Source organism: Microtus ochrogaster, chromosome 7 (genome assembly GCF_000317375.1).
Source record: "Microtus ochrogaster isolate Prairie Vole_2 chromosome 7, MicOch1.0, whole genome shotgun sequence".
Classification (NCBI taxonomy): domain Eukaryota; kingdom Metazoa; phylum Chordata; class Mammalia; order Rodentia; family Cricetidae; genus Microtus; species Microtus ochrogaster.
This window is the reverse complement of record NC_022014.1, coordinates 82251377-82276471: the sequence shown is the minus strand read 5'-3', so window position 1 is coordinate 82276471 and position 25095 is coordinate 82251377. Positions and strand designations below refer to the sequence as shown.

At 53.4% G+C, this 25095-nt stretch overlaps 1 protein-coding gene across 2 annotated transcripts in view; it reads left to right on the top strand.

Annotated features, from left to right (window-relative positions):
- Tbc1d16 (TBC1 domain family member 16) overlaps positions 1-24455 on the top strand; it is an 84856-nt gene extending 60401 nt beyond the window's left edge. Inside the window, exons 4-12 of one of the 2 annotated variants that reach the window (XM_005350828.3) lie at positions 8770-8931; positions 9753-9900; positions 10805-10969; positions 11442-11590; positions 12265-12399; positions 13213-13399; positions 16409-16588; positions 18779-18925; positions 20023-24455. In XM_005350828.3, coding sequence (XP_005350885.1) covers positions 8770-8931; positions 9753-9900; positions 10805-10969; positions 11442-11590; positions 12265-12399; positions 13213-13399; positions 16409-16588; positions 18779-18925; positions 20023-20271 — 1522 coding nt within the window. In that variant the 3' untranslated portion in view covers positions 20272-24455. Of the gene's footprint in view, positions 1-8769; positions 8932-9752; positions 9901-10801; positions 10970-11441; positions 11591-12264; positions 12400-13212; positions 13400-16408; positions 16589-18778; positions 18926-20022 lie in introns of both variants that reach the window. The other variant, XM_005350827.3, reaches the window with a different exon arrangement.
- The last annotated feature ends 640 nt before the right edge of the window (positions 24456-25095 follow it).

Sequence of the window (25095 nt, the reverse complement as noted above, 5' to 3'; positions counted from 1 at the left end):
GCTCTGTAGAATAGAAAAGCATTTTCTGAGATTAGCTTAGTTCAGGTAACTTGGGAGATGGGGCCAGTGGACCTCCGTGGGAGATAATCCATGCAGCGTGAGAATACTTCCATGGTACGTGGTCCATGCCTGCAACTGTGTGGCTGTGTCTGATTCCAGAACTTCACACCACCCCAAAGAGAAACCCCATGCCAACTAGCCATATCCCCTGGCCTCCTGGGCCACAGCAACCCCCGGTCTGTTTTTTCTCTCTCGATTTGCTAATCTGGATGTTTCATGTAATGGAATCATACCATGACTGTTTCTTTTCTTTTCTTTTTTTTATTGTTTAATGTGGCTGCTGGCGTTTCAAATCCAAGTCTTCTTTCTTGCTTACCTACCACACTGTGCCCCGGCCTTTGAGCTAATCTTGGTAGGTGCTGTGAGAAACGATCTAACTTCTTTGTCTTGTGTTTGGGAATCTGGCTGTCCCAGCGATGTGTGTTGAAGCTTGATCTTCCCCATGTTGGATTATTGGGGTGTTCTCAGAGCCCCACGGGCTCAGCACCAGGGCTCACGTCTGACTCTTGGATCTGCTTCTTCATTTGTGTTTTTTCTGTACACTGGGACAGCACCATCACATTCTCGGGTTCAGAAAGCTCTGGCTTCCCTGCTTTCTTCGGTCCCAACTTCTCCATATCCGTTGTGCTTCCATGTACACTTTACTATCAACCTGTCGATGCCTGCGCAAAGGCAGTTGAGGTTTGTTTTGGGATTGCTTTGTCTCTGGGTGGATTCTGGGCATATCCGTCACCTAGAAGGGAACCTTCCCCAGATTTTTATAAACTCTGTGTGGCCCTGCTGACACCTTGATCTCCCCTCCCTGGTCTCCAGAATCGTGAAGATTCTCTCTTGTGGTTTCCGGCTGGCTCTGGCCATTTCTAACTACAGCCCTAGGAAACAAGAGGAAGAAGAGCCCAGCTGGCTGAGGAGCCTGTGGGTGTCAGGCAGGAAGGCAGGGGGGCGGGCGGGGTGCCTGGTGACCAAGGAGGCTGACTGCAGGCCATTTCTGAGTGTGCAGGGCGAAAGGAGGCATGAAATGCTCTCTGGTGTCTTGCTGCAGTTGTGTTATTTGGACAGGGTTGGCTCCTCTCCTGTGTGGGTTCTCGACTTGGGAAGACCAGTCTCCTGAGCCACGTGGCCACCTCCCCTGTGCTGCTCTTTGCCATGTGTGTGACATGTGAGGGCATTCTTGATGTCTTCAGTTCATGAACAGAGTTAGCAAAGTCACTTGGGTTTGGGGTCAGAAGGCCTTGTCCTCAGGGGACTGGAGAATGGCAGCCTTGGCTTAGTGTCATTATGTTCCTCCCCCTTCTTTGCCTCTTGCGTTGGAGACAAGGTTTCCTGTAGCTCAGGCTTGAACTTGCTATGCAGCTAAGAAAGACCTTGAATTCCTGATCGTCTGCCTCCATCTCCCCTGGAGGTGGGATTGCAGGCCTGGTTCCCTTTCCTTCTTTTCTAAATTATCGCTTTGTTTTCTAATATAAATGGAAATTTAGGCCCCATGTAAAACAAGCAACAAGGATAAGAATATAGCAGATTAGCTTAGTGTTTCTGGCAATCAAAATGATACACTATTCCCATTAGGAAACCTGAACAAATAGAGGGGATGAGGCAAACTCTAATTGTGCCATCTAGAGACATCCATAATTGTAGCAGTCATAGCATGTGTATGGAGATAAATCTGCAAGGTTATATTACAGATGAAGCCGTGCTGACAGCGATAAATCTCCTGTCCCTCATTTGATGTATACTAGGAAATTTCCCCCCGGTTATTCAAGACTTTTGTGAAACTTTTTATAGCAGCCTAGTGGTGTGGTACCATATGACCTTGCCCTGATATATGAAAATGATTTCTCTTGCTTAGAAATTTGGTAGTGACACAAGGCCGATATTGGTGGGCATTTGGAAACCTCTTTTGGGGGCTGGAGAGGCAGCTCAGAGGGTTAAGAGCAGTTGCTTCGCTTACAAAGGACACAGGTTTGTTTACCGGCACCCATGTCAGGCAGCTGACAGCTGCCTATAACTTCAGGGTTACCGATGCTCTCTCTGGCCTCTGTGAGCGCCTGCATCCATGTGGGCACCACACGCACGCACATGCACACACACACGCACGCTTGCGCACACTCACACACGCACATGCACACACTCATATGTCTACTTGAAAATAAAGTAAATCAGACTGGGGAGATGACTTAGTGGTTAAGACTCAACCACTAATCCTGTCTCCAAAAAAAAAACCAAAAAAAAAAAAGACTCAACCACTGAGTGGTTGGGCAACTCAACAGCTGTCTATAACTCTAGTTCCAGGGGTTCTAATACCTTCTTCCAGCTTCTAAGGACATGGTGCACAGACACACATGCAGGCAAAACACTCCTGCGCATAAAGTAAAAATTAAAAAATAAATCAAATTATAAAAAAATAAATAAAATAAATCTTTTCAGAAAGCTCCATTGGGCTGTAGTTGCCATTCAGTAACCCCTTGCATTTTGAAGTGTGCAGTTTGGCAGTTTTTTTATCTATGGTTCATGACCCTACAGCCTCACCGCATCCCAGATAAGAGCACATCCATTTTATTTGATTTCCCGGTACTCCACCCAGTCCCTGTGCCATAGGACCCACCTGCAACCTGGCAACAGGAATGCAGAGTGGCCCAGAGACACAGCAACCAAAGGAAAAACAGGCAAAACAGAATTCGAAGGTTTTTCTTTATCTTAAAGTTTGTACGTCAAGCATGAAGCGAAAATGCAACCACCGATTGAGTATAAAACAAAAACAAAAGCAATACAACAGCAAAACCCTCAGAAATCACATTATCTAATAAGAGACTAATATCTTATTAGAAATGAAGACTCTCTAAAGACCAAAAGTGAGACTTTCCCCTAAAGATCCTCACAGTCTCCGAGCAGGGGTGCTGGAATCATCAGCAGGGGTACAGGAGCCACTGAGCAGGGGTGCAGGAATCACAGAGCAGGGGTTCAGGAACCACCGAGCAGGGGTGCAGGAATCACCGAGCAGGGGTGCAGGAGCCACTGAGGAGAGCAAGCCAAAGCTGCAGGGAGAGCGCTCCACGCTGCAAGGCTGCTGTAAATGTGAAAACAGACCATCAGGAGTGCTGGTGAGTGCAGAGAAAGCAGCATCCGTGTGTCCTGTGGGTGGGGTGGGGTGTGTGCTGTGGGAAACGGGGATGGGTGGCACCTCAGAAAAATCTAGACAGAAAGATGCAGCAGTTCCTCTTCAGGGCGTGTATCTGAAAGGCTAGATGGCAGCGACCTGAGGAGGTTCTTGTGTTCAGAGAATCATCGAGAACAAAGCAGACAGGTACACACACAAACGTGGTCTGTCCACACCTTGCGAAGTCACTCCGCCTTGGAGGGGCGTGGGGTCAGAGTCTGGCTGCGTAGCGACCAGCCTTGATAGCTCTGTGCTCAGTAAAACACTCCTGTGGCAGAGGATGAGTTGCAGGCGACCCAGAAGGCAGGGAAGTGGTACGTCATTTCACAGATGTCATAGCACCTCTGTCTCACACAACCGAGTGTTCTCAGGGAGGCAGGTGGTGACGCAGAGTCCTGTGGTTAATTTAGCACCACTGAACCCTGCTCTAAAAATGCTTATGGAGGGGGCTGGAGAGATGGCTCAGTGGTTAAGAGCACTGGCTGCGCTTCTAGAGGACCTGGGTTCAATTCCCAGCACCCACATGGCAGCTCACAGCTGGCAGGAATTCCAGTTCTTGGAGATCCAATGTCCTCCTTTGACCTCTTCAGGTACCAGACATGCATGTGCTATGCAGATACACATACCGGCAAATAATCCTACACATGAAGTAAAACAAACAAATCTGAATAATGTTATGACAGGAAACTTTGATATTTTCACACAACAGCAATAACAAAGTTGGAAGTCAGGTCTGTACTAAGAGACCTGTGGTCCCAACTACTCAGGAGGCTGACCCAGGAAGACGGAAGCATCAAAAGGGCCAGGGAAACTCAGTAAGAGCCTGTCTCAGAGGAAAGAATGGAAAGAGGACTGGGGTATAGCTCTGTAACAGAGTGCTTGTCTAAGGATGTGGGTCCAATTCTCGGTAACGCATGCGCGCGCACACACACACACACATACACTGCCATTTCTCTCACTTTGGGGTTAGTTATTTGGGTGCATTTGTATGCAGATGGCATCACACACGTGTGCACTCTGTTTGGGTCTGGCTTCTTTTGCTCAGCGGAATAGTTTCTTGGTGTATTGTGCTGGCTGTGTATCAGTGGCCCAGCCTTCATCACCGACCCCAAATGGTCTCTGGACTGTTTTGTGGATGCTGGCATTGTGGGCTCACGCAGAGATTGACATCTGGCGTCTTCCTTGATTGCCATCCTCCTTATTTACTGAGACAGGGTCTCTCATCCAACCGTTGATCCCTGAGTCTGCTTGGCTAGCCAGCCAGGAATCCCTTCTCCACTTCTCCAGCACTGGGATGATGCAGGGTTTTCTGTGGGTTCTGGGGGCCCAAACTCTGGTCGCAAAACCTCCATAGCAAAGCTTTGTCCACTGAGCCATCCCCCCCCCCCCGGCCAGGGCTTTATTTCTGGTATAAGTTAAACGTGTTGTTTCATTTTCCAGTCATGCCTTGATGGCCCAAGGAGGCAGTCCGGTTTTCTCTGTTAACCATCCAGCCTATAAACGCGCTCAGTGCACTCGCTAGCTCTGAGAGTTGTTTTACAATTCCCCGGAGACGCGTCATATAAACAGTCACATCCTCTACCAGCGGGGACCATTGCGCTCTTTCCCCCCAAAGCCAGTCTTTGTGGCTCCCCCTCCCTCTTCCTGTCTTATGCGGAGGTGAGGTGGACACGGGAGGATACAGGATACCCGTGGAAGCCAGAACCGTTACCTAGCTCCTGGCTTGTTTTAATTTTTATTGTTTTACTTTTATACTTGTTTAGTTTATGCTGCATATGAGTGTTTTGCCAACATGTATGTCTGTGTATCATGTGCATGTCTGGTGCCCTAGGGGGTCAGAAGAAGATGTTGGGCCCCCAGAACTAGAGTTACAGATGGTTGTGAACTGTCATGTAGGGACTGGGGACCAGAACTCTGGTCCTTTGCAAGAGCAACAAGTGTTCTTAACCACTGAGCCGTCTCGCCAGCCTTAACCCCCACTTTCTAAGGGGAACAGTTCCGTCCTTCTCCACTAAGTCTGATGTTACTATAGTACACAGCGTCCTTCCTCTCCTGAGGAAGCTCCCTTCCGTTCCTAGTTGGTGGGGTTTCGTCAGTTTTGCCAATAGGCTGTTCCATGTCTATTCATGCATGTGGTTTTGTGGCTTATTCTCCTTGAACTAATTGCTAGAGAGGAAATAAAAAGTTTAAAACATACAGGTATGTTAAGCCAATCAGAAAAGTTAGGCCAGTCTCCTGCATTCCTCTAAGCTGTGCCAAAGTGTTCCTGAGAACCCTGGGGCTTGGTATATATGTGTACACACACACACACACACACACACACACACACACACACACACATTTGTTTGTCTGTTTGATTTGTTTATGAGACAGGTTCTCGGGTAGCCCACTGAGACCTCAATTTACTTTGTAGCCAAGGACGACTTGAACTTCTGATCCTCTTGCCTTTGCCTCTCAAGTTCTGGAAGTCCAGGTATATGCCACCCCTCCTGGCTTAGATTTCCAATATTTGTTTTTTATTCCCACAAAGATATACATATTAATATTATGAATAGCTAAGACTACACATACATGTAGGTAGGTAGGTAGGTAGATAGATAGATAGATAGATAGATAGATAGATAGATAGATAGATAGATAGATAGATAGAACAGGTGCCCACAGGGGCCAGAGGAGGATGCTGGACAAGTTGTGAGCTGCCTGAACTGAATCTGGTTCTGCTGCAGGAACATGATTTGTACTTACCTGCTGAGCCACCTCTCTGCTCCTAACTAAGAGTTTATAATCTTTGAACTATTACCAATTTAAGACCCACCCCAGAACAGTCTCTTTTGCACTTGAATTAATTTTATTACTCTAGATGTGAACATAATGTTTCTTGTGTATTCCTTCCTCTTTACACTCTCCTATGTAGTATTCATTTCTATAATTTATGTGCATGTTAATATATTAACAGCATTAATCGTTATCATATGCAGTATGTGGACAGTTCATTTTCGTTATTATTGTCATTATCAGGAAGCCTAGGTTAGCCTCAATCTCACTGCACAGCTCACTCATGCTGGCTTAGACTTCTGATCCTTATTCCTCCATTTCTGGAGTGCGGGGATGATGGACTTGCACCGTGACACCTGGCTTGATAGTTTTAGGCTCACTGCAGAAATCACCTGTGTGTGTGTGTGTGTGTGTGTGTGTGTGTGTGTCCTTGGTCCCATGAGGACCCAACCATCCCAGTGTCAACATCAGCCACCAGTGGATGGACCTACACTAATGGACCCTTATCACCCAGAAGCCCATAGTTTGCACAAGGCATTGTCTTGCTCTTGCATGTTCTCTGGGTTTGGGCAAACGGGTAATAACCTTGTGGTGTCATAGAGAGGGTTGTATTGTCTTGTGCTCCCCCATCGGTATCTCCTCTCCTCCAGCCCCTGGCAACCATTGATCTTTTAATGTCTGCGTAGCTCTCCTTTTCCTGAATGTCACCGTGTTGACATCACAGCAGGAAGCCTGCTCATATAACCATTGTTTTTCAGAAACACGTTACTCCAGCCCCACTCCCAACTCCCAGGGACCAGCAGGGGCCTTCTGTCGCACCCTGACTCAGTGTCTTGATGCCTGCTTTGTGGGGTTCTGGGAGATCAGGAAGGTGTTGGAGGATGGTACTACAACAGGATGTTTGGAGACCCCAGCCTCTTTGCACACAGCCTAGCAGTACCATGCGAGGGATGGTAGGAAGCAGCTTTTGGCAGAACACTTTACAGAGTGCAGCGGCAGGGTCCATTCAGGGTCCACTCAGGAAGACTGGGGTGCATCCTGGGCCATGGGAGGACCCTGCTGGCCTGACTTCCTGACGTAGGTCGGGAAGTAGAACCATATTATAACTGGCCTGACGTTCTGGGGACTGTGAAGGGTTTGAATGGCCCTGTTTTCTCCTTGATGCTGAGAGAGGAGGGGCTGGACCCAGGCTTCCCAGGAATCTGTTCACTGGGTGGTTTATACTGGATCTTCTGCTCTAGCGGAGAGCAGCTACTGACTGCGCTGTGTCAGTATAAGACCGCAAACCCACTCCTGCCTGCCTTTGCTCACTGTATACCTGCGTTATTGTTGAAGAACTTACTGCTAGATCTACACACCAGGATTTAACCAGCGATGCCTAAAACTATAATAAAATATTTTGCAAAAGAAAATGTAAATAATTCATGAATTAAAGAGAGAGAGAGAGAGAGAGAGAGAGAGAGAATGGCAGGGTGGCATAGCCATACTACACGCTCAGGGAGGATAGAGCTCAGGTTCCATCCAGTCTTAGCTCCGCTACTCACTGACTGTGTGGCCCCCTCTGGTCCTCAGTTTCCTTTTCTGAGGAGTGGGTAATCCCACTACTCATGCAAAAGATTACGTGCTATAAAAACACGTGAGGACCAGGCGGTGATGGCACACGCCTTTAATCCTAGCACTCAGGAGGCAGAGGCAGGCAGATCTCTGAGTTCAAGGCCAACCTGGTCTACAGAGCGAGTTACAGGACAGTCAGGGCTATACAAAGAAACACTATCTCAAAAACAAACAAACAAACAAACAAACAAGAAAAACAAAAACGAAAACCTGAGGGCCAGGGAGGGGGCTCGGCGGGCGAAGAGCCTGCTGTGCGAGCACAGGGACCCGAGTTTGATCCCTTGCACTTACACTTTCTTTATAAAGCCAGGCCTGGCGACAAACCCTTGTAACCTCAGCACCCGAGAAAACGGAGACAAGAGGAACCCTGGGGACCTGTGCTGGGCAGCTAGTCTGGCCAATCAGCGAGCTCCAGGGTCACTGATGGGCAGCTAGTCTGGCCAATCAGCAAGCTCCAAGGTCTCTGAGCGACCCTGAGAGGCGGAGGAAGATCCCTGATGTTGACTCTGGCCCTGACACAGGCTCTGATGCCCGTGCACGCTCCCCCCCCCCACCTCCCCTCCCGGCATGTGGGAAGCGGTCAAGCCCATGTCCTCATGTCATTACCCGAGGCCTATAGTTAATGTTAGTGGCCCATGTCTTTCCTCATATAAGCATGGTTTTTCAGAAACAAGAACTCTAACCCTGGGTAGAAGCCCCGTACTGTCAAGACTGTGACGGAGCAGCGGCCCTTCACAGGCCCCAGGGGACCAAGCACTTTACAGTTGCTTATTCCACACATATCCTTGCTATCGCCACATTATAAATAAGATGTAGATGCTCGGGGAGGCTTGGTAACACGCCTCTGTTCACTCAGGAGGTGTGAGCTCTATCTAGTGCTGTCTGCCGTCCTGGCAACTTCCTGCCCGTATCAAGGTACCTCGGCATCTGCTCTTGAAAAAGACGCTTTTCCAATCAAACCAAACTATCACTGGCCAAAGAGTAACGGACCCAACTCCCTCACTTGTTCGTTCCCTAGCATCTGGGGCGCAGCTTCCGGCAAAGCATGTTCCGTCGTATGCCATGTGTTTAAGCTCGGGGTGAATGTTGCGTGTCCCCCTCCCCATCCTTCCCCTGGGCTGGCATCGCAGAGAGATGCAAGGTCCTCACACCACCTGCTCTGCCAGCTCCCCCTCTAGCTCGGATGCCAACCTGCGGTTCCCCGACAGCAACGGCCTCCTGCAGACACCTCGCTGGGATGAGCCACAGCGGGGATGCGCCCTGGAGCAGATCTACGGTGTGTTCCGTGTGGACCTGGGCCACATGCGTTCCCTGAGACTCTTCTTCAGGTGAGCCTGCTTCCTGGCGGCGTGTACACGAGTGTGCGCAAGCATGTGTGCCTGTGTGTATATGCGTGTACAGATGTGTGGGGAGGCACAGCTAGCCATGTGCATTTCCAGTCTCGCGGACATCGAGGGGCTGCAGCTGGTCTAGCCGATGCCTCTGCCTCCCTGATCCACTGTCGCAAGTGGTAATCCCATTTGAGGTCAACCCATTCTGTCCCCCAACATCCTGCTCAGGAAAGAAAACCCACATCAGGTGGGTACTTGCTGATGAGCGGTGCAGGGTTTTGTGCCTTGGGGTCACCACGGGTCATTTGCATAGTTGGCCTCCAGAGAAAGGTGGCCTTTCCTTCATAGACCCCAGTCGCTGCCTTCTGCTGTCGGGTTTTTCCACATCAGTCCAAGTCAGCACCCTATCAAAAGTCCCTGTAGGATTCCCTGTGGTGCTGAGGTGGTCGGGTCTGGTGACAGCCTGGAGGGAGATTTTGGGAAGCCCCCTCCCTGGACCCCTTATGATTCAGATATGAGGGTAGAGGAGGTTGAGCAAATCCCTGCGTGGTCCAGATCTGCCTCCAGCCAGCCCTCCGCACTCCTCCAGGTCTCCTGGGTGGCTCAGGAATGGTGTGCAGGGTTGTCTGGATCCAGCTGCCTTTGCTTCCTAGGTAGAGGGAGTACTGAGCTTGGTTGACACTCTTCACACAAGCAGCCAGACTCCCATGGGGCTCACTATTTCCTGCCTGAGGTGGCTGACAGCGTGCTCTGGTTAAACTCAGACCTCAGAACCTGTGTGAACGCCTCCATCCCTCCCCCACCCTGTGACCCTTTAGTGACGAGGCTTGCACGAGTGGCCAGCTGGTGGTGGCCAGCAGGGAGAGCCAGTACAAGATTTTCCACTTCCACCACGGCGGCCTGGACAAGCTCTCCGAGGTGTTCCAGCAATGGAAGTTCTGCACAGAGACGCACCTCAGGGACCAGGTAACCCAGCGGAGAGTGGGGTGGACATGGTTGGTTAGGGCCAGTGGTGGAAATGCCTCTCCCAGAATACCAGCTCCCAAACCCATGGGTCTGGGACCATCCCGGGACACCTTCCTCACCGATCTGGCTCTTGGGATCCCCTCTGGACGATGGCATTTGGCTGTCTGTTTTGCAGCAACTGCCAGCAATGTGCTTGGGGTTGAAACGTGTGCCCAGGCCTTTCTGAAAGTCATTCTGAGCCCTTGAAGACTCATGTTTTGACAAGGCTTCTTGCCATATTTTGCTCAATCTGCATACAGAGGCAATAAGAGCCCTTTAATCACCTGCTTAAGGTACTGTATGTGCTTATTAGAGCCGGGGGCTGACTTTACAGCCCTACCCGCAGAGCCTCCCGCCAGCTCCCATTATTACAATAGAGGTATGGGCCCCCCTCTGCATCGAGCAACCTTTGATTTTTGAATTAAATGTCAGCTGCGGTTTCGCCCTGGACTCATGACTGCGCATGGAGACAGTCTGACAGGCTGGCTCCCCCGCTCGCCGAACAGCGGGCCTTTGTATGTGGCCGATCGAATGGAATCTATTGCAGGCTCTCCCTGGCAGAGGGAAGTTGGGCCGTAAGGGGTATTAATTCTGGTTTTCTTTGCGGCCGGCCAGGGCAGGAGAGGGAGTGGGGGCGGTGGAGGCTGTGAGCTGCAGAGGGAGAGTGGTGTTAGGATGAAGGTATTTTCATTTTAATTGTGTCTAATTACACTTGCCATTTAGGAATTTGTGAGCAGGGACAGCGCCTCCCCTCCTCCCAGAGGAGAGAGTGGCTTTGACATCCTGGGAACAGCATCTCAGGCTCCCAAAGCCCAAGATCTGAGATCCTGCTTTCCACCCGGGGCTCCTCCCACCCATCCAGCAGGTCACAGATGAGAGGACTTGCATGCAGTTCTCTATCCGACGGCCCAAGCTGCCATCCTCTGAGACCCACCCGGAAGAGAGTCTGTACCGGAGGCTGGACGTGTCTGCCTGGCTCAACCACCTGAACGATCTGGGCCAGGTGGAGGAGGAATACAAGCTACGCCAGGTACGGCGGCGGCCACCTGGTCACCCTCCGGGGAACCCTTGTAGTCAAGCCGCGGGGACAGAGCGTGGGTGGTGGGCCACCGCCTCTGGAGGGTCCTGTTCGCTGCATTGATGGAGTGGTCAGGCGGCTTCCCTGAGGAGACAATTGCGCAAGATTGGGGATCCCATGTGGGCCCTGCAGACTCTGAAGTATTAAAACCCCCAGGATTAGTCCACGACGTGAGAATGACACATCGATCTCAGAGTGCCACCCCGGGGGGGCTTTGACATTGAAATGAGCCGGTTTGTATCCTGTATGGGAATGCCTCTCCAACACTTTCCCCTTGTAAACATGTGCAAATTGCCGGGGTCTGAATCGAGGCGCACCAAAGGCCCCACGACACCCTTCTCTGGGGATTTGGGGTTCTTTGAGCTGCCCTGTTTTATACTCTATCCCCCCCACCCACCCCCTCAACTTGTGCTGCTTCCTCCAGGCCATTTTCTTTGGCGGCATTGATGTGTCGATCCGGGGGGAGGTCTGGCCTTTCCTACTGCACTACTATAGCCATGAGTCCACGTCGGAGGAGCGTGAGGCGCTGCGGGAGCAGAAGCGAAAGGAATACGCAGCGATCCAGCAAAAAAGGTGCAGTGCGCCCCAGGAGTCCCATCTAACCACGGCGGGGAATTCAGAGGTGTAATTCATCACCGACTGATATCCCATGAACCATGGTTTCTTTGGAGCGTGAATCTCCCGAGAGCCAGCACCATTGGCAGTCTACTGGCAGTTGCTACACCACACCCCCAGCGCCTTGGTCCAAGAGCCAGGGTTCACCAGCAGCAGGCTGGGCTGGGAACCTGATTTCAGGACTGAAGGCTGCCTCCCACAAAGGTTTCACTGCCTACAGGCTCCAGTCAGCTCTCCTCTGCAGGGCTGGACTTGAATTAACATGAGGAAAGCTTTGAATACACCACACACAGGCACATGCACACACACACACACACACACACACACACACACACACACACACTTCCTCTTGGGAGCTGGAGGTTTGGTGGTGACAGCACACACACACAGCGTTGGGAGCTGGAGGGTTGGTGCTGACAGCGCACACACGTGCGCACGCATGTGCACACATACCCTTCTGTTGGTGCCCATAGCCCTAGCAGCAGAGGTGGAGCTAGCAGAGCCCAGGCCTCTATATCCTGGAGTGCAGCTACTCCAGGTCCCCGGGATCTGCTGGACTATCCCCTCCCTGGGTACTCCAGGGCATCCCCCTGCCACAGCTGCCCTCAGGATGGTGTCTGTGTTCCCCACAGGCTCTCCATGACTCCTGAGGAGCAGAGAGCCTTTTGGCGCAGTGTGCAGTTCACCGTGGACAAGGATGTGGTTCGGACAGATAGGAACAACCAGTTCTTCCGAGGGGAGGACAACCCGAATGTGGAGAGCATGAGGTACCTGGTGTCTCTGGCTTCCTCGTGTGCAAGTCTGTGACCGACCTTGTGGGACTCCCTGGCTGCTCTGCAGCACAGCTCTCCACCCGAGCAGGGGACCCACAGGTTACTTTAGCTCCTGACCCCTCTAGCAGCCACTGAGTCCCAGCTGACAATGCCAACCAAGTCCCCCCAACCCTCTCCTGGCTTGGCCCCTGCTCCTGAAGGGCATTCCCCATGCTGCCATGTGTGTTCGCATCTCCTCACGATGGGCCTCCTCTAGAACGCCATACTGAGTCCGAGGCTGCCATCTTGATATTCTGCTGCAGCCTGGCAAGTAACTGCACAAAATTAATCGCCCATAAAAACGACCCAGCCAGCCCACCCTTTGTGTCACAGTGAACCAACGTTAAGAAAGTAGGACCCACATTCCTGCCCAGCCCCTGCTCTGGGCTCTGACAAATGCTGTTGCCACTTGAAAAATGAGTCCCACTGACTTCCATCAGAGCCCAGACTTTATTTATTTTTTTGTTTTTTTATTTTTTGAGGCAGGGTTTCTCTATGCAGCTCTGGCTGTCCTGAAACTCTATAGAGAGCAGGCTGGCCTCAAAATCATAAAGATCTGCCTGCCTGCTGAGTGCTGGGATTAAAGGCATGCACACCACACCTGGTCAATAAGCCACACTCTCTAGATGATCAGCTCTGTGGCATCTGCCTCTGGGTGCTGCCTCCCCGGAGACCAAGATGAAGGAGGGGCCCCAGCAGCTGCACGACAGGCCCTGATGGGGACTACAGAGACGGGATGGGTCAGCTCACTCCCCACTGCCCCACCAGGAGGATCCTGCTGAACTATGCTGTGTACAATCCAGCCATCGGCTACTCACAGGGCATGTCAGACCTGGTGGCCCCCATCCTGGCTGAGGTCTTGGATGAATCGGACACTTTCTGGTGCTTCGTGGGTTTGATGCAGAATACCATCTTCGTTAGTTCTCCCCGTGATGAGGACATGGAGAGACAGCTGGTGAGGCGTGCCTCTGTGTGTGTGTGTGTGTGTGTGTGTGTGTGTGTGTGTGCGCGTGTGTGCGAGCGCGCATGTACCGCTGTGTGGGCATGTATATATTTGTGCCTTGTATATGTGGATCTGTGTGCTTACATCTGTATGTGTATGTGCATGTCTGTCTGTGTACCAGAGGGCTCAAAAACACAGCACACTGCCTTGTTTCATTTGGTTTTATTTTTTTGAGACAGGGTTTTTCTGTGTGTAGCCATGGCTGTCCTGGAACTCACTCTGTAGACCAGGCTGGCCTTGAACTCAGAGATCTGCCTGCCTCTGCTTCCTGAGTGCTGGATTAAAGGCGTGCACCACCACTGCTCAGCTGCTGCCAGGGGTCTTGAGGGTGAAATATGCAGCCACAACACCAGGAGTCAGTAGGTGGCAGGAACCAGAGTCTCCTGGGAAGAGCCAATTGGCCACCTCCAGGAGATATGTGTTTGGGTCTGGGCCAGCCTCTTAACCCTCTCTTCCTGAAACCCCAGAGACTGACTGTTTAAGACCCTACCCTGCTGACCTTCTGCCTCCCTGCAGGGCTATCACAATCCAGCCTCCTGGGTAGGGCAAAGAAAGGGAAGTCCATGCTACTTGGCTCAGGTGTGTGTTACTAGCAGGGCCCATTACAGACCGCCAGGGCAGGTGTATGCAGTGGGAACAGACCCAGATGTCCAGCAGGCAAGTCTCACATCTTCCCCACCCCCACAAAAAAAAAGCTGACTTTTTGTGGGGCCCAACTGACTCTGATCCCATGTCCCACCCCATGTCCGAGAGATCAGCTGTACATAAACTGAGAAGCACCGAGTGCCTGGGGCCTGGATATTGTCACTGAGAGGCACCTGTGTTTGTATCAAGCTCCTACCAGGATTTGGGTGGCCTGCCCTCCATCCCGCACATGGCCTGGTTTGGAAGTAGACAAGCTGACAGAGTGAGCGTAGGAGCCGAGGGCATTGATCTCTGAGGACAGGAGTCGCAGGTGCCCCTCCCATGGCTGTCTCTATTCCCTACGGTCTCAAGTGTTGGAGACTCAGCTGCACAGAGGATTTGGGGTAACCGTGCTCAGTGGCCTCTGGCTGGATGACATATGCCTCAGCAGGTGATGGCAGAACTGAGGAGGGCAGGAAGCATGGCCCTTAGATCAACCTGGGGACTAGAGGATTGTGTGAGCAAAGGTTTGAGTGAGGAACAGCCAGCGGCAGAAGGTACAGGGCACTCGGCAGTTGTGCACAGTTGTGCACGCTGGATGTCCATTAGAGAACCGTCAGCCACACGGTGTCCTCGGCCGTCTGTGAGCCACCGAGTGGAGACCCTGGCCCGTAGGGATAGCAGTGTGCTTGCTTAGGAGTGGTACGGAGTCCTGAGGCCCCACTATCCTCCGGAGCCTCTGATCCCGCTCAGCAGCAGACAACTGACCCCTAACCAGACCTTCGGCCCCCGGCCTCATCACGCATCCCTGTGATGTCAGGTTTCCACGGTACCCAGGGAGGCAATTACAGGGTCTGACGCCATCACCCTAGCAGCCTGGCGGCACACGCCAGTGACTCATTAGCTGCTGGAGATTGGTTTCCTGGTGGCGTCAGCAGTCGGCAGCCCCCACCTGGTGCTGCCAGAAATAGCCTCTGTCAAGTCCCACGCGACCCGGTGACCTGACACACAGGAATCCAGAATTTTGAAATTCAGACAGCGTCTTGAAACTGCAGTCAGCTCTGGGAGTCGCTGGGTCGTGGTGGGACAGAAGGGGCTGTTGCTGGGGTTTCATGAATAACCCTGCTTGCCCTGCTTGGTTAGGCATCCAGTAGGAACAGCCCCTGGGGGTCGACCGAGGCTGAGGGATGACTTCACACTGAGTCAGTCAGTCTCCTTGGCCACCCAGGAGGTCATACTATGCCGAGGGCTATACCCTGGTCTCTTGGGATATCTTTCGATCTAAGAGGCACCCGTAGACAGGTGTGAGCGAGATTCCAGCGGCTGGGGCTGGGAGATGACTCAGCAGAGTGCCTGTTGTACAAGCCTGAGGACATGAGTCCCCCCCACCCCACCCCAGAACCTGGGGAAAATGCTGGGTGTGTCCCAGGGAAATTCACAGACAGGTGGATCCCTGCCGCTTGCTGCCCAACCTGTCCAGCTCATTGGCGAGCTTTAGGTTCAGCAAGAGACTCTGTCCGAAAAAGGTGAACTCGAGCTGGAAAGACAGCAGAGAGGGTTAGAGGGTGCACGGCGCCGCTCGTGCAGAGGACCTGAGTCCCTCAGCTCACGCTTGCCGGTAACTCCAGATCCAGAGATGATCCCCAGCACCTGAGTCCCTCAGCTCACGCTTGCCGGTAACTCCAGATCCAGAGATCACTAACTCTGGCCTCCTTGGCTACCTGAGGTCATGTACACAGGCCCATCTCTACACGCATGATTAACAATAATAAAATAAGGGCTGGAGAGATAGCTCAGTGGTTAAGAGCACTGCCCGCTCTTGCAGGGGACCTGGATTTGATCCCAGCACCCGTACGATTGCTAGGAACCATCTGTAACTCCAGTTCCTGGGGATCCAATTCTCTCTTTTGGCCTCCGTGAACACTAGACATCAGTGTGCTGCACAGACATACGTGCAGGCAGATCGCTCATACACATAAAATAAATATGTTAGATTTGTTTAATAATAAATCTTTTTAAAAAAAATAAAATAAGGTAGACTGTTAAAGGTACCCAATGTCAACCTCTGGGTACACACACACACACTTATATACACACACACACACTTATACACGCACACTTATACACACACATACACACACGAGAGAGGGGGGAGAGAGAGAGAAGGGGGGCTTGTGGGGGGGCTCCAGTGTAGTCTGATGTGTTTGGCAGACAGAAAGACTTTCTTCCTGTGTGTGCTTTTGGGCTTGAAGATGCCCTGAGTAAGGTCTTTCTGGCCCTGGTGGGCAGGTTTTCCTGGGGTCTGGGTAACACCCTCCTCCCCCCTGCCACCCCCAGCTGTACCTGCGGGAGCTGCTGCGGCTGACACACCAGCGCTTCTACCAGCACCTGGTCTCGCTGGGCGAGGACGGCCTCCAGATGCTGTTCTGCCATCGCTGGCTCCTGCTCTGCTTCAAACGGGAGTTTCCTGAGGCCGAGGCCCTGCGCATCTGGGAGGCCTGCTGGGCCCACTACCAGGTGAGCGGAGCCAGCACTGCTACTTTTGAGTGCAGTCGTCATCCTGTGCTTAGGCGGTGGGCACCCCAAACCTCCTCACCCTATCCAGCCGCCTGTGCCGCTGGCTTCAGACTTCCCCTCCCATGTAGTTGAAATCAATGTAAATTGCTGGCTGACATGCTCCTCACTGCCTCTGTCACAGCCCGTCAGTGGGAGGGATATCCACACCACAGAACAGTCACAGCAGCCCAGGATGTATGTCTCCACATGCTGTGGACAGGGCTATGCTGCCCGGACCCCCGGGACTGCAGTGCCACCCTGAGCTGCCTTTCCACGGCTCCAGAGAGAGCCTGGATCAGGGCCTCCACTCGTATTCCACACGGGCTGTTTCTCCTCCCCCACAGGGCTGACTCTACACCCTAAGCTACACCCAAGCCATCAATGTAAGGAAGTCAGCAAGTCATTTTGACTCCATCAGCCTTAAAAATAATAATACTCCAGTTTGGAGAGATTACTCAGTGGGTAGAGTGCTTACCTTGCAAGATCGTGAATCCACACTAGAGTCCCTGAACTCTTTTTTTTTTTAAGCCAGGCATGCCAGACATGGTGGTATATACACTTTTAATCCCAGCATTCTGGAGGCAGAAGCAGACAGATTTTTGTGAGTTCCAGGAATATCAAGACTACACAGTGTGAACTGTCTCAAAACAAACAAACAAACAAACAAAACACAACAACCAACAGAAAACCAAAACAAAAACCAGCTGTGTGGTGCATACCTATAACCCTCCCGCCCCGTGCTGGGGGAGCAGAGACAGGCAGATTCCTGGGCTGGCTAGCCAGTCAGTTTAGCCTAATTGCTGAGCTCCAGGTCCCAGCGAGAGAGCCCGAGATACCATCTTCTGACCTCACGTGGGCGCACATATGTACATGCACACGAGTGCTTGCACAAACCAAAAGCAGCGCCATCCGTGTGCTCCGGGCACAGCTCTGTCCTCCGGCTCTGACCCCGGCTGTGGAGAGCATGCTCCAATCCAAAGTCGCTCTCTCTCTCTGCCACCTGCAGCATCCACTGCCAATGCATCCTAAAGACTATTCTAGACAGACATCCAGAGTGGCTGGGGAGGCTGAGTCAGGGGGAAGTAACCCAGCTGCTCTCTGAGGTTGTTGGCAGCCCCTGCTCCTTAGCCCGCTGGCCACTGCCATGTTCAAGACCCACAAAGCAAGTTCATGTTGCCATCAGATTTTGGAATTAGTGGTCCCTTCTGGAACATCCTCCTTTCCCCATCAGCTGAGTATGAAATCCTTGCAGATGATGAACGAACCAGGAGTGAGCACTAGACGGGGAGTCACTGCCAGGTGAGGGCTAAGCTTCCAAAGGAAAGGGTTCATGCGGGCCCCTGTGCCGTGGCTTGATGCCCCGGGAGCTGGGACTTGCACTCTGGGCCAATCCCCATAGAATGTATCTCATTCTCCCCTCCTCCCATTCCTTCGGAATAAGAACGCAGGCAGGCCAAGGATGGGGACTTCGGCACCCACTGCCTTTGCACACTGCTGGTCTGGTTGGGAGATGGCAGCCCACATGGTGTTATCAAAATATTCAACAGGGACTATCTAGAACCCCCATCCTTCTACCTTCATGTGTCCACAAGGTGGCCTTACAGGACGCAGGGAGGGGCTGTGGGCATCTCGTTAGGGGCAGCAAGATGGTAGCGGCAGCCTTCCATGGGGCCTCGAGGGAGTGACTTAGGAGGGATCTCCTAGATGCTCAGCCACCAGCCATAGACAGGGGCGCATGCTAAGGACACTTGGCTGATGCAGGAGCACTCACCACCAGGGAGTCAGCCGCCAGAACTTCTAGAGTCTTCAGGAAGCAGTCTGATCAGCCCTTCGCACACACGTGACACCCTCAAGACCTCTGCATGAGGTCCTGCCGTGAGTTCTGACAGGCTAGGGAGGAAAGTGTGTGTTCTCTTCCCTCATCACAGACACCTCCCAAGAGAGCACCAACGGCCAGGGTGGGGCACAGTTATCATCCATCAGTTTGTCACAGCGGCCCAGCGTGTAGCCGTCACTGCTGGCCCTGTCTTCAGGTGGGGAAGTGGAGGGTGAACCAGAGGTGCAGGCTTCCCAGATAGCCTCGGCCACAGTCAGGGCTGAGCTCGGGTTCAGATTTGGCAGGGCCCCTCTGAGCTCTCTGTTTCCCCACAGACGGACTACTTCCACCTGTTCATCTGTGTGGCCATCGTGGCCATCTATGGGGATGACGTCATCGAGCAACAGTTGGCCACAGACCAGATGCTCCTGCACTTTGGGAACCTGGCCATGCACATGAACGGAGAGCTGGTGCTCAGGAAGGTGGGCACTGCACTGGCCTGACCCGTCAGGTCTGCCCTGTACAGAAGCAGGCCACATGCTGTACAGACCCACCCCTGCCCACGGATCCCCACCCACACCTCATGGGAAGCCCTGCCCATACCTAAAGGGCCCAGCCCTGCATACAGAACCCTGCCCATACCTCACAGACCCACCCCTGCACATGGAGCCCCACCCATACCTCACAGACCCACCCCTGCACACGGAGCCCCACCGATACCTCACAGACCCACCCTGACATGGGAAGCCCTGCCCATACCTAAAGGACCCAGCTACACACACAGAGCCCCACCCACACCTCATAGCACCACCCCTGCCCACAGAGTCCTACCCAGCACATGGGCTCAGCTTGCTCATAGAGCCCCTTACATCACAGAGCCCCACCCCTGCACATGGGTACCACCCCACCTCCAGAGCTCTAGCCTGCCCCTCACTTGCCTGTTGGGCTTTCTCTACCAAATCCACGGGGACTACTAGCACCTGATGCAGCCTCCTCAGCCCAGCAACGCTGTCATGCCCTCAGGGGGCCATCCCTGGACACAGTCCCTTTCATCTGCAACAATGTATACATGCCCAGCCAGTCTCCACCCAGGAGTCCAGAGCTAGGAAGTGAGGAAGGAGAGGGAAAGCCTCGCTTCTTACCCACCTTGAGTGGCTTGAGTCTCACCCACCTCCTGCTCCCCACACTCTAGCTGACAATGCTTTGCGTTCTAGCCCTCTGGTGGTCCGTGGGGAAGAGAAGGGGTCCTTGGGCCTATCATCGCACTGACCTTGCAGTGGTGCATAGTACCTCGGTGAGGCAGGGGCCTTTTACGGTCCAGAAGGGAATGGGACAGGGTTTCAGGGGTCCTGCAAAGGACAGGAAGGGCTGGGGGCGTGCCCTTCTGACTCTCACACCTCACCTGGGAATTTCGTGTCTTAAACTACCCAAGTATCTCATGGTCCCTTTGGGCAGCCAGTGAAGACCCAGGCCACTGTGCTGTCCCCTCCATGAGTGTGTCCCTTGGTTCCATGTACTTCCACTATTCCCTCGCATCCCGATGGCCGGGCTGTTCCCTTAGCCTTTCTTCTCTCTGCAGGCCAGGAGTCTCCTGTACCAGTTCCGCCTTCTGCCACGGATCCCCTGCAGCCTACATGACCTGTGTAAGCTGTGTGGGACGGGCATGTGGGACAGCGGGTACATGCCAGCTGTGGAGTGTGCCGGCCACCACCCGGGCTCAGAGAACTGTCCCTATGGGGGCACAATGGAGATGCCATCACCTAAGCCCCCAAGAGAAGGCAAGAAAGGCCCGAAGGCACCGCGGGAGGCCTTTGGTTTCCGCAGATAGGAAAGCCTCTGCTCTTGACAAGGAGCAAAAGGACCTCCCTGGGGTCCTGGACAAGTGGGAGGGGGTGGGGATGGATGTGAAGGGAACCGAATCTAGAAATACAAGGAAAGGCCTCTGGCCAATGTGAAGAGAGCCTTGTCACCATGACGACAAAATCAGACTCTAGAAGTGACAGCAGATATCAGATGCCCTGAGAATTCAGCTCCTAAAAGGCTGGCCCCGGATGTCTGCCTGCTGCAGGCTGCTGGCTGGGGGGGGGGGGGGGAGGACTCCAGCAGAGCCCAGAGTCTCTCCACGAGCTGTGGACAAAGCAGGATCCAGAAAAGGCTTCATCCTCACATTGGCACTGGGGCACAGGTGAGCAGGACTGTCCTGAGTGAGTCAAGCGTATTTCTGAAGCCTCTTGGTCACAGCTGCAAGACCCCTCTGAAGACACCTGTCCAAAAACAGAGAGGGAGAGAAAGAGGGAAGAGAGAGAGAGAGAGAGAGAGAGCGTGTGAGCAGATGTTCAGACCTGAGCTTCCCACAGTGCCCATATGAGTGTTGGGAAGGACATGCCTACCCCAGAGGCACAGGCTGGTTGACAAGTGTCAGACGTGCCTCCCACTGGGATCCTCCCCTTAGGATCTGAGGTTTGTCCTCTACCAAAAACAGCGACCCACTGGGGCCTGAATGGGTTGAGGGGTGTGGTATGTGCAACCGTGGGGTCCTCTGAAGAGAAAATGCTTGGTCCTGGGAAGGTGAGAGTATCTAAATCTCCCACCAAGACAGAGGCACCTGAAATGGCTAGGGAGGGGGCTTCTGTCCCTTGGCATCTCGGCTGGCTGAGCAGCACTGGGATGCTCTGCCTCTTACCAAGGAAAAGGTCACCCCCACACTCTGTCTTCCAAACCTGAGGACTGAGGTTGGTTAATGGCGTGTTCTGGAGTATCCTTAGCTGGTGTCCCAAAAGCTGGTCAAGGAAGGAGCCTTGATCCCTCCGTCACGGGCTGAGTCCGTGTGGGGATGCAGGCGGCAGGGGTGGGCAGAGGTACCCTGCTGTTGACTTTTCTCACTGAGAACGGCGCTGCAGGACGGTGCCATGTTAAAAGGTGCTTATCAGAACGTAAGCAGAGACCTCTTACAGCCGGCCGCTTCCCTTCCCAGCCCCCCCTTCTCTGGGAGCACTTCTGAGGACGTGGATCCTTCTAGGAAGAGCCTTTGGGAGAAAGTGTCCTGATTGTTGGGGTACAGGCATATCTACTGTCCAGCACCACAGTATTCATATATAGGACACAGCCTCCACGGCTAGAACCTGACTGGCACACAGGGCGAGCATTGGGTCAGCAGTCTGGACTCGGTGGTTCTGGTAGAATTGGGTAGAATTGCTCACTCTCTTCTGGGCTCACCATTTCTGAAGTCCCAGTGGGTACATAAGGTGTATGGGTGTGTGGCGGCACTGGCCTCTGGGTCTTGGGTCACCCCATGACGGTAGAGGCAGAAATGAGCAGTGTTTTTCTAAGTGCTGGTGGATACCACACTGCTGACCGCCCGAGGGGCAGCAGAGCAGGTGGCCCGGCTGAACTCAGCATCCAGGAGAGTGAACCCTTGGCTCTGGGGCTGCTCTGAGCAATCAACGTAGCAGAGGCCTGGTGATTCAGAGGGGTCCCATCTGCCTACCGCTCCAGGAAATCTAGATACAGATCACTCCCAAAGAGGAGGAGCCAGCTCCTCCCCTCCCCCTCCCAGGATCACACAGCACCCCGTCTCCTGCACTCTGCTGTGTAGGGTGGGGACAGAGTGGGGGGGGAGCAGGCCCAGGGAGTCTCAGAGAGCAAGGATCCTAGTGCTCCCCAAGACCTGACCCAGAACGGTCAGTGACGGCCTTGTACCAGGTATCCCCCCCCCCAGTCCCGTGGACTATCGGTCCCCCGTGTTACCTGCAGCGTGAGACCATCTGGGGCCTCTGCAGCCAGACATGGTGTGTGGGCTCACAGAGCCCTGCTCTGCTCTGAGGAGTGGAGAGGCCCTGCACACACAGAACAGCAACCTTAATCTGGATGCAATTAGAGGAGACCAGCCAAATACCCTGTGGCAGCTGTTACCCCAGGATTATTCCCAGCCAGCAAAAGGCATTAGGGTGATAATTCAGTCATTAGACTTCTAGCCTTCCCACCGCCAGGACATACAAATCACGGGTAATCAGCCCGCACACCGTCTCTCGGCCACAAGGCTTATTTAACCCATTTTTTAAAATGACACTTAATGCTATTGACCAAGCACGCCTGTGTGCGCATGCCCTGCCGCTAAGGTCTGTGCTGACGACATCCCCTAATGTCAATGGGGCTCTGGTAAAGAAGGGCATCTTTGGGGTGCGTGCGCGCACGTGTGCGTGTACTAACACTGGTGAAACATGCCTACCTCCACGTGGAGGGGACAGTGTTGAGGGAGGGGGCAGCAGCAAGAGGTTGGAGTAGAATGTGTGCTCTCCTGCCTGGGCCAGTGTCCTCACTGGGCACAGAGAAGACGCTGCTTCCCCAGACAGCTCTGCCTCCAGGTGCCAGCCAGGAGGCCTGGCTCACCTCTGCAGACAGAGCTATGTGGTTCGGGAACAGCTGGGGACATGGAGGGAAACAGGCTAAATTCAGGAGGGGAAGATTTTGGTCTTGACTGAGTTTTTGCAACAAGTGGTGTGAAGCCCTTGATGGACAGGAGGGCAGCAGCCCAGTGGAGGGTCACCCCGAACTGGTGCCTTTGATGGCTCTGGGCATGGAGAGGGTACGGCAAAAGGAAATGGGGAGAACTGTAGGCTGCATCTGGAGTCAGCTCCCGAGCGGTTCCTCTGACCTCTTCCCTGCCTTCGTGTTTTCTTGTGCTGAGAAAGCAGCGTGCGGAACTTGGAGCTCACACTCATTCTAGGCGAGTGTGCTGCCACACTGGGCGACACACCTGACCCGTCTATTTCGTGTTTGACAGAATTAATTCAGGCGGAGATCAGCCCCTCACAGTTCCAAGAGTCTACCTGTGGCTTCCCCTCTGTGTGGGCTCCTTTCCAGTGTAGTCAGGCTGGGGTTGTGAGGGACACCCTGGGCTGGCCAGCCAGTGGGAAGGCCCCTGGCAGAGGTCTCTGGAGGTCACCCTGCCCAGGAGGGTGGGAAACTTATACAGGGATATAGCCTGGGTTCATGACGGGCCAGGGCCCACCCAGCTGGGCCACCGAGGAGGGAGGAGGACACAGGGAAGCTGGATAGCCTGAGGCTAGACTTGCCAGATCTCTGGAGTCCCTGAAGAGCCCAGCAGCCTCTGGACTTAGTCTTGTGTTTCTAAAAGGCTGTGATGCATTTTGTCCTGCACTAACCTGGTCTAGAAGGAACCACCCCAAACCTAAAGAAGCCAGTGTCCTCCAGAGCTTCTCTGGCAGAGAGTGAAGGGTTCCCCTAGCCACTTCTTCACCCATAAAAGGAGAGCAAGGTTCTCCATCAGGGAAACTGCTCTGGGAACTTGGATGTAAAGGCTGCCACAAGAGCGGCAAACCATGGCCCAGGGACCTCACCTGCCACTCAGGGAAGAGCCCACTGGCCTTAGCCTTCCGCAGCGGTGACCAGGAGGGGCTGTCCACTCCCATCGAGTGCTCCCCCGGGCCTGGAATCAGCAGACCCATGCCTCTCCCACGTCACTGCCTCCTGTGTGTCCTCTGCAGAGGGCAAGCCTCTATGCCACCCACACCTTCTGTGAAGAAAAGCGAGCCACAAAGCCACTCCGTCGGGCTTGGCCTGCGCCTGTGTGTGCGCATGCGCACGTGCTCTTACGTGGCCAGCCTCGCCCACAGCGGGGAAGATCCTTCCGTGAGGATTCCGTGCTTCTTCAGCAGCTGCATGCAGATACCTGCCACCACCAGGCCTTTAAACACACTGCGTTCAGTTCCAGGTGGGAGGATAGCACTTCCTGCTCTCAGAGGTCAAGTCACATGACTGTCTTTCTTCCACACTTGGAGGATAAGGAAGACAGCCTTTTGTGTGTCTTGTTTTTAAAGTAATGAAATATCCCCATTGCTGTTGTCTACAGCGAGTGATTCGGTTTCTCTGTTGTGTTTTTTTTTTTTTTTTTGAACAGTCCCCTTCCGGTCAAGGTCAGGACTGGTTACCATGACCCTTGTTAATACTGACTCTCGGGGATTCCACACAAAATAAATAAAATAGTATTGCCACACACATGGTCGGACGCCTTCAGAGAAGCCTAGTGAGAGTGGCCGGGTCAGGCAGACCAGGTCAGGCCTTTAGATGTGGCCAGCCTGCCTAGCTCCGTGGCTGCCCTGAGATCACTGGGGTGCAGAACCAGAAGGGTTGGTCAGCAGGCCCTGCTCTGGGAAGGCCAGGGCCATGGCCCAACGGTCATGCTGGGCCTGGCAGTAGAAAGAAGTAGCTGGGAGAACTCGGGAATGCTTTATGGGCCTCGGGACCACGAGCTGGGAGTCCATGGATCCCCGGCTACCCAATGCCTGGGAACTCTAACGGCTTTTGACAGGGCCTTAGATGCCTGGCTCCTATTTCGAGAAAAGCCCAAGTCATCCTGTGTGGCCTTCCTTTGGGAGACAAATTGGTGTATTGAAACTTGGTGGGTGCAGGCTGGGTGTTTAAAGGGAAATTCGGGCATCACCACTGGGATCTTGCTGTCTTATCAGCCCTGGGAGCCAGTCACAGATCATGAAGCTGAGGTGATGAGAAGGTACTCAAGGGTCTGTCTGGGTTCTGTGGAAGTTTCTGGAACAAATGGGGTGGGAACTCTGGCCTTCACCTGAAGCACCCGATGGAACTTTGAGCTCCTTCCACGTGGCTTGTGTGTATA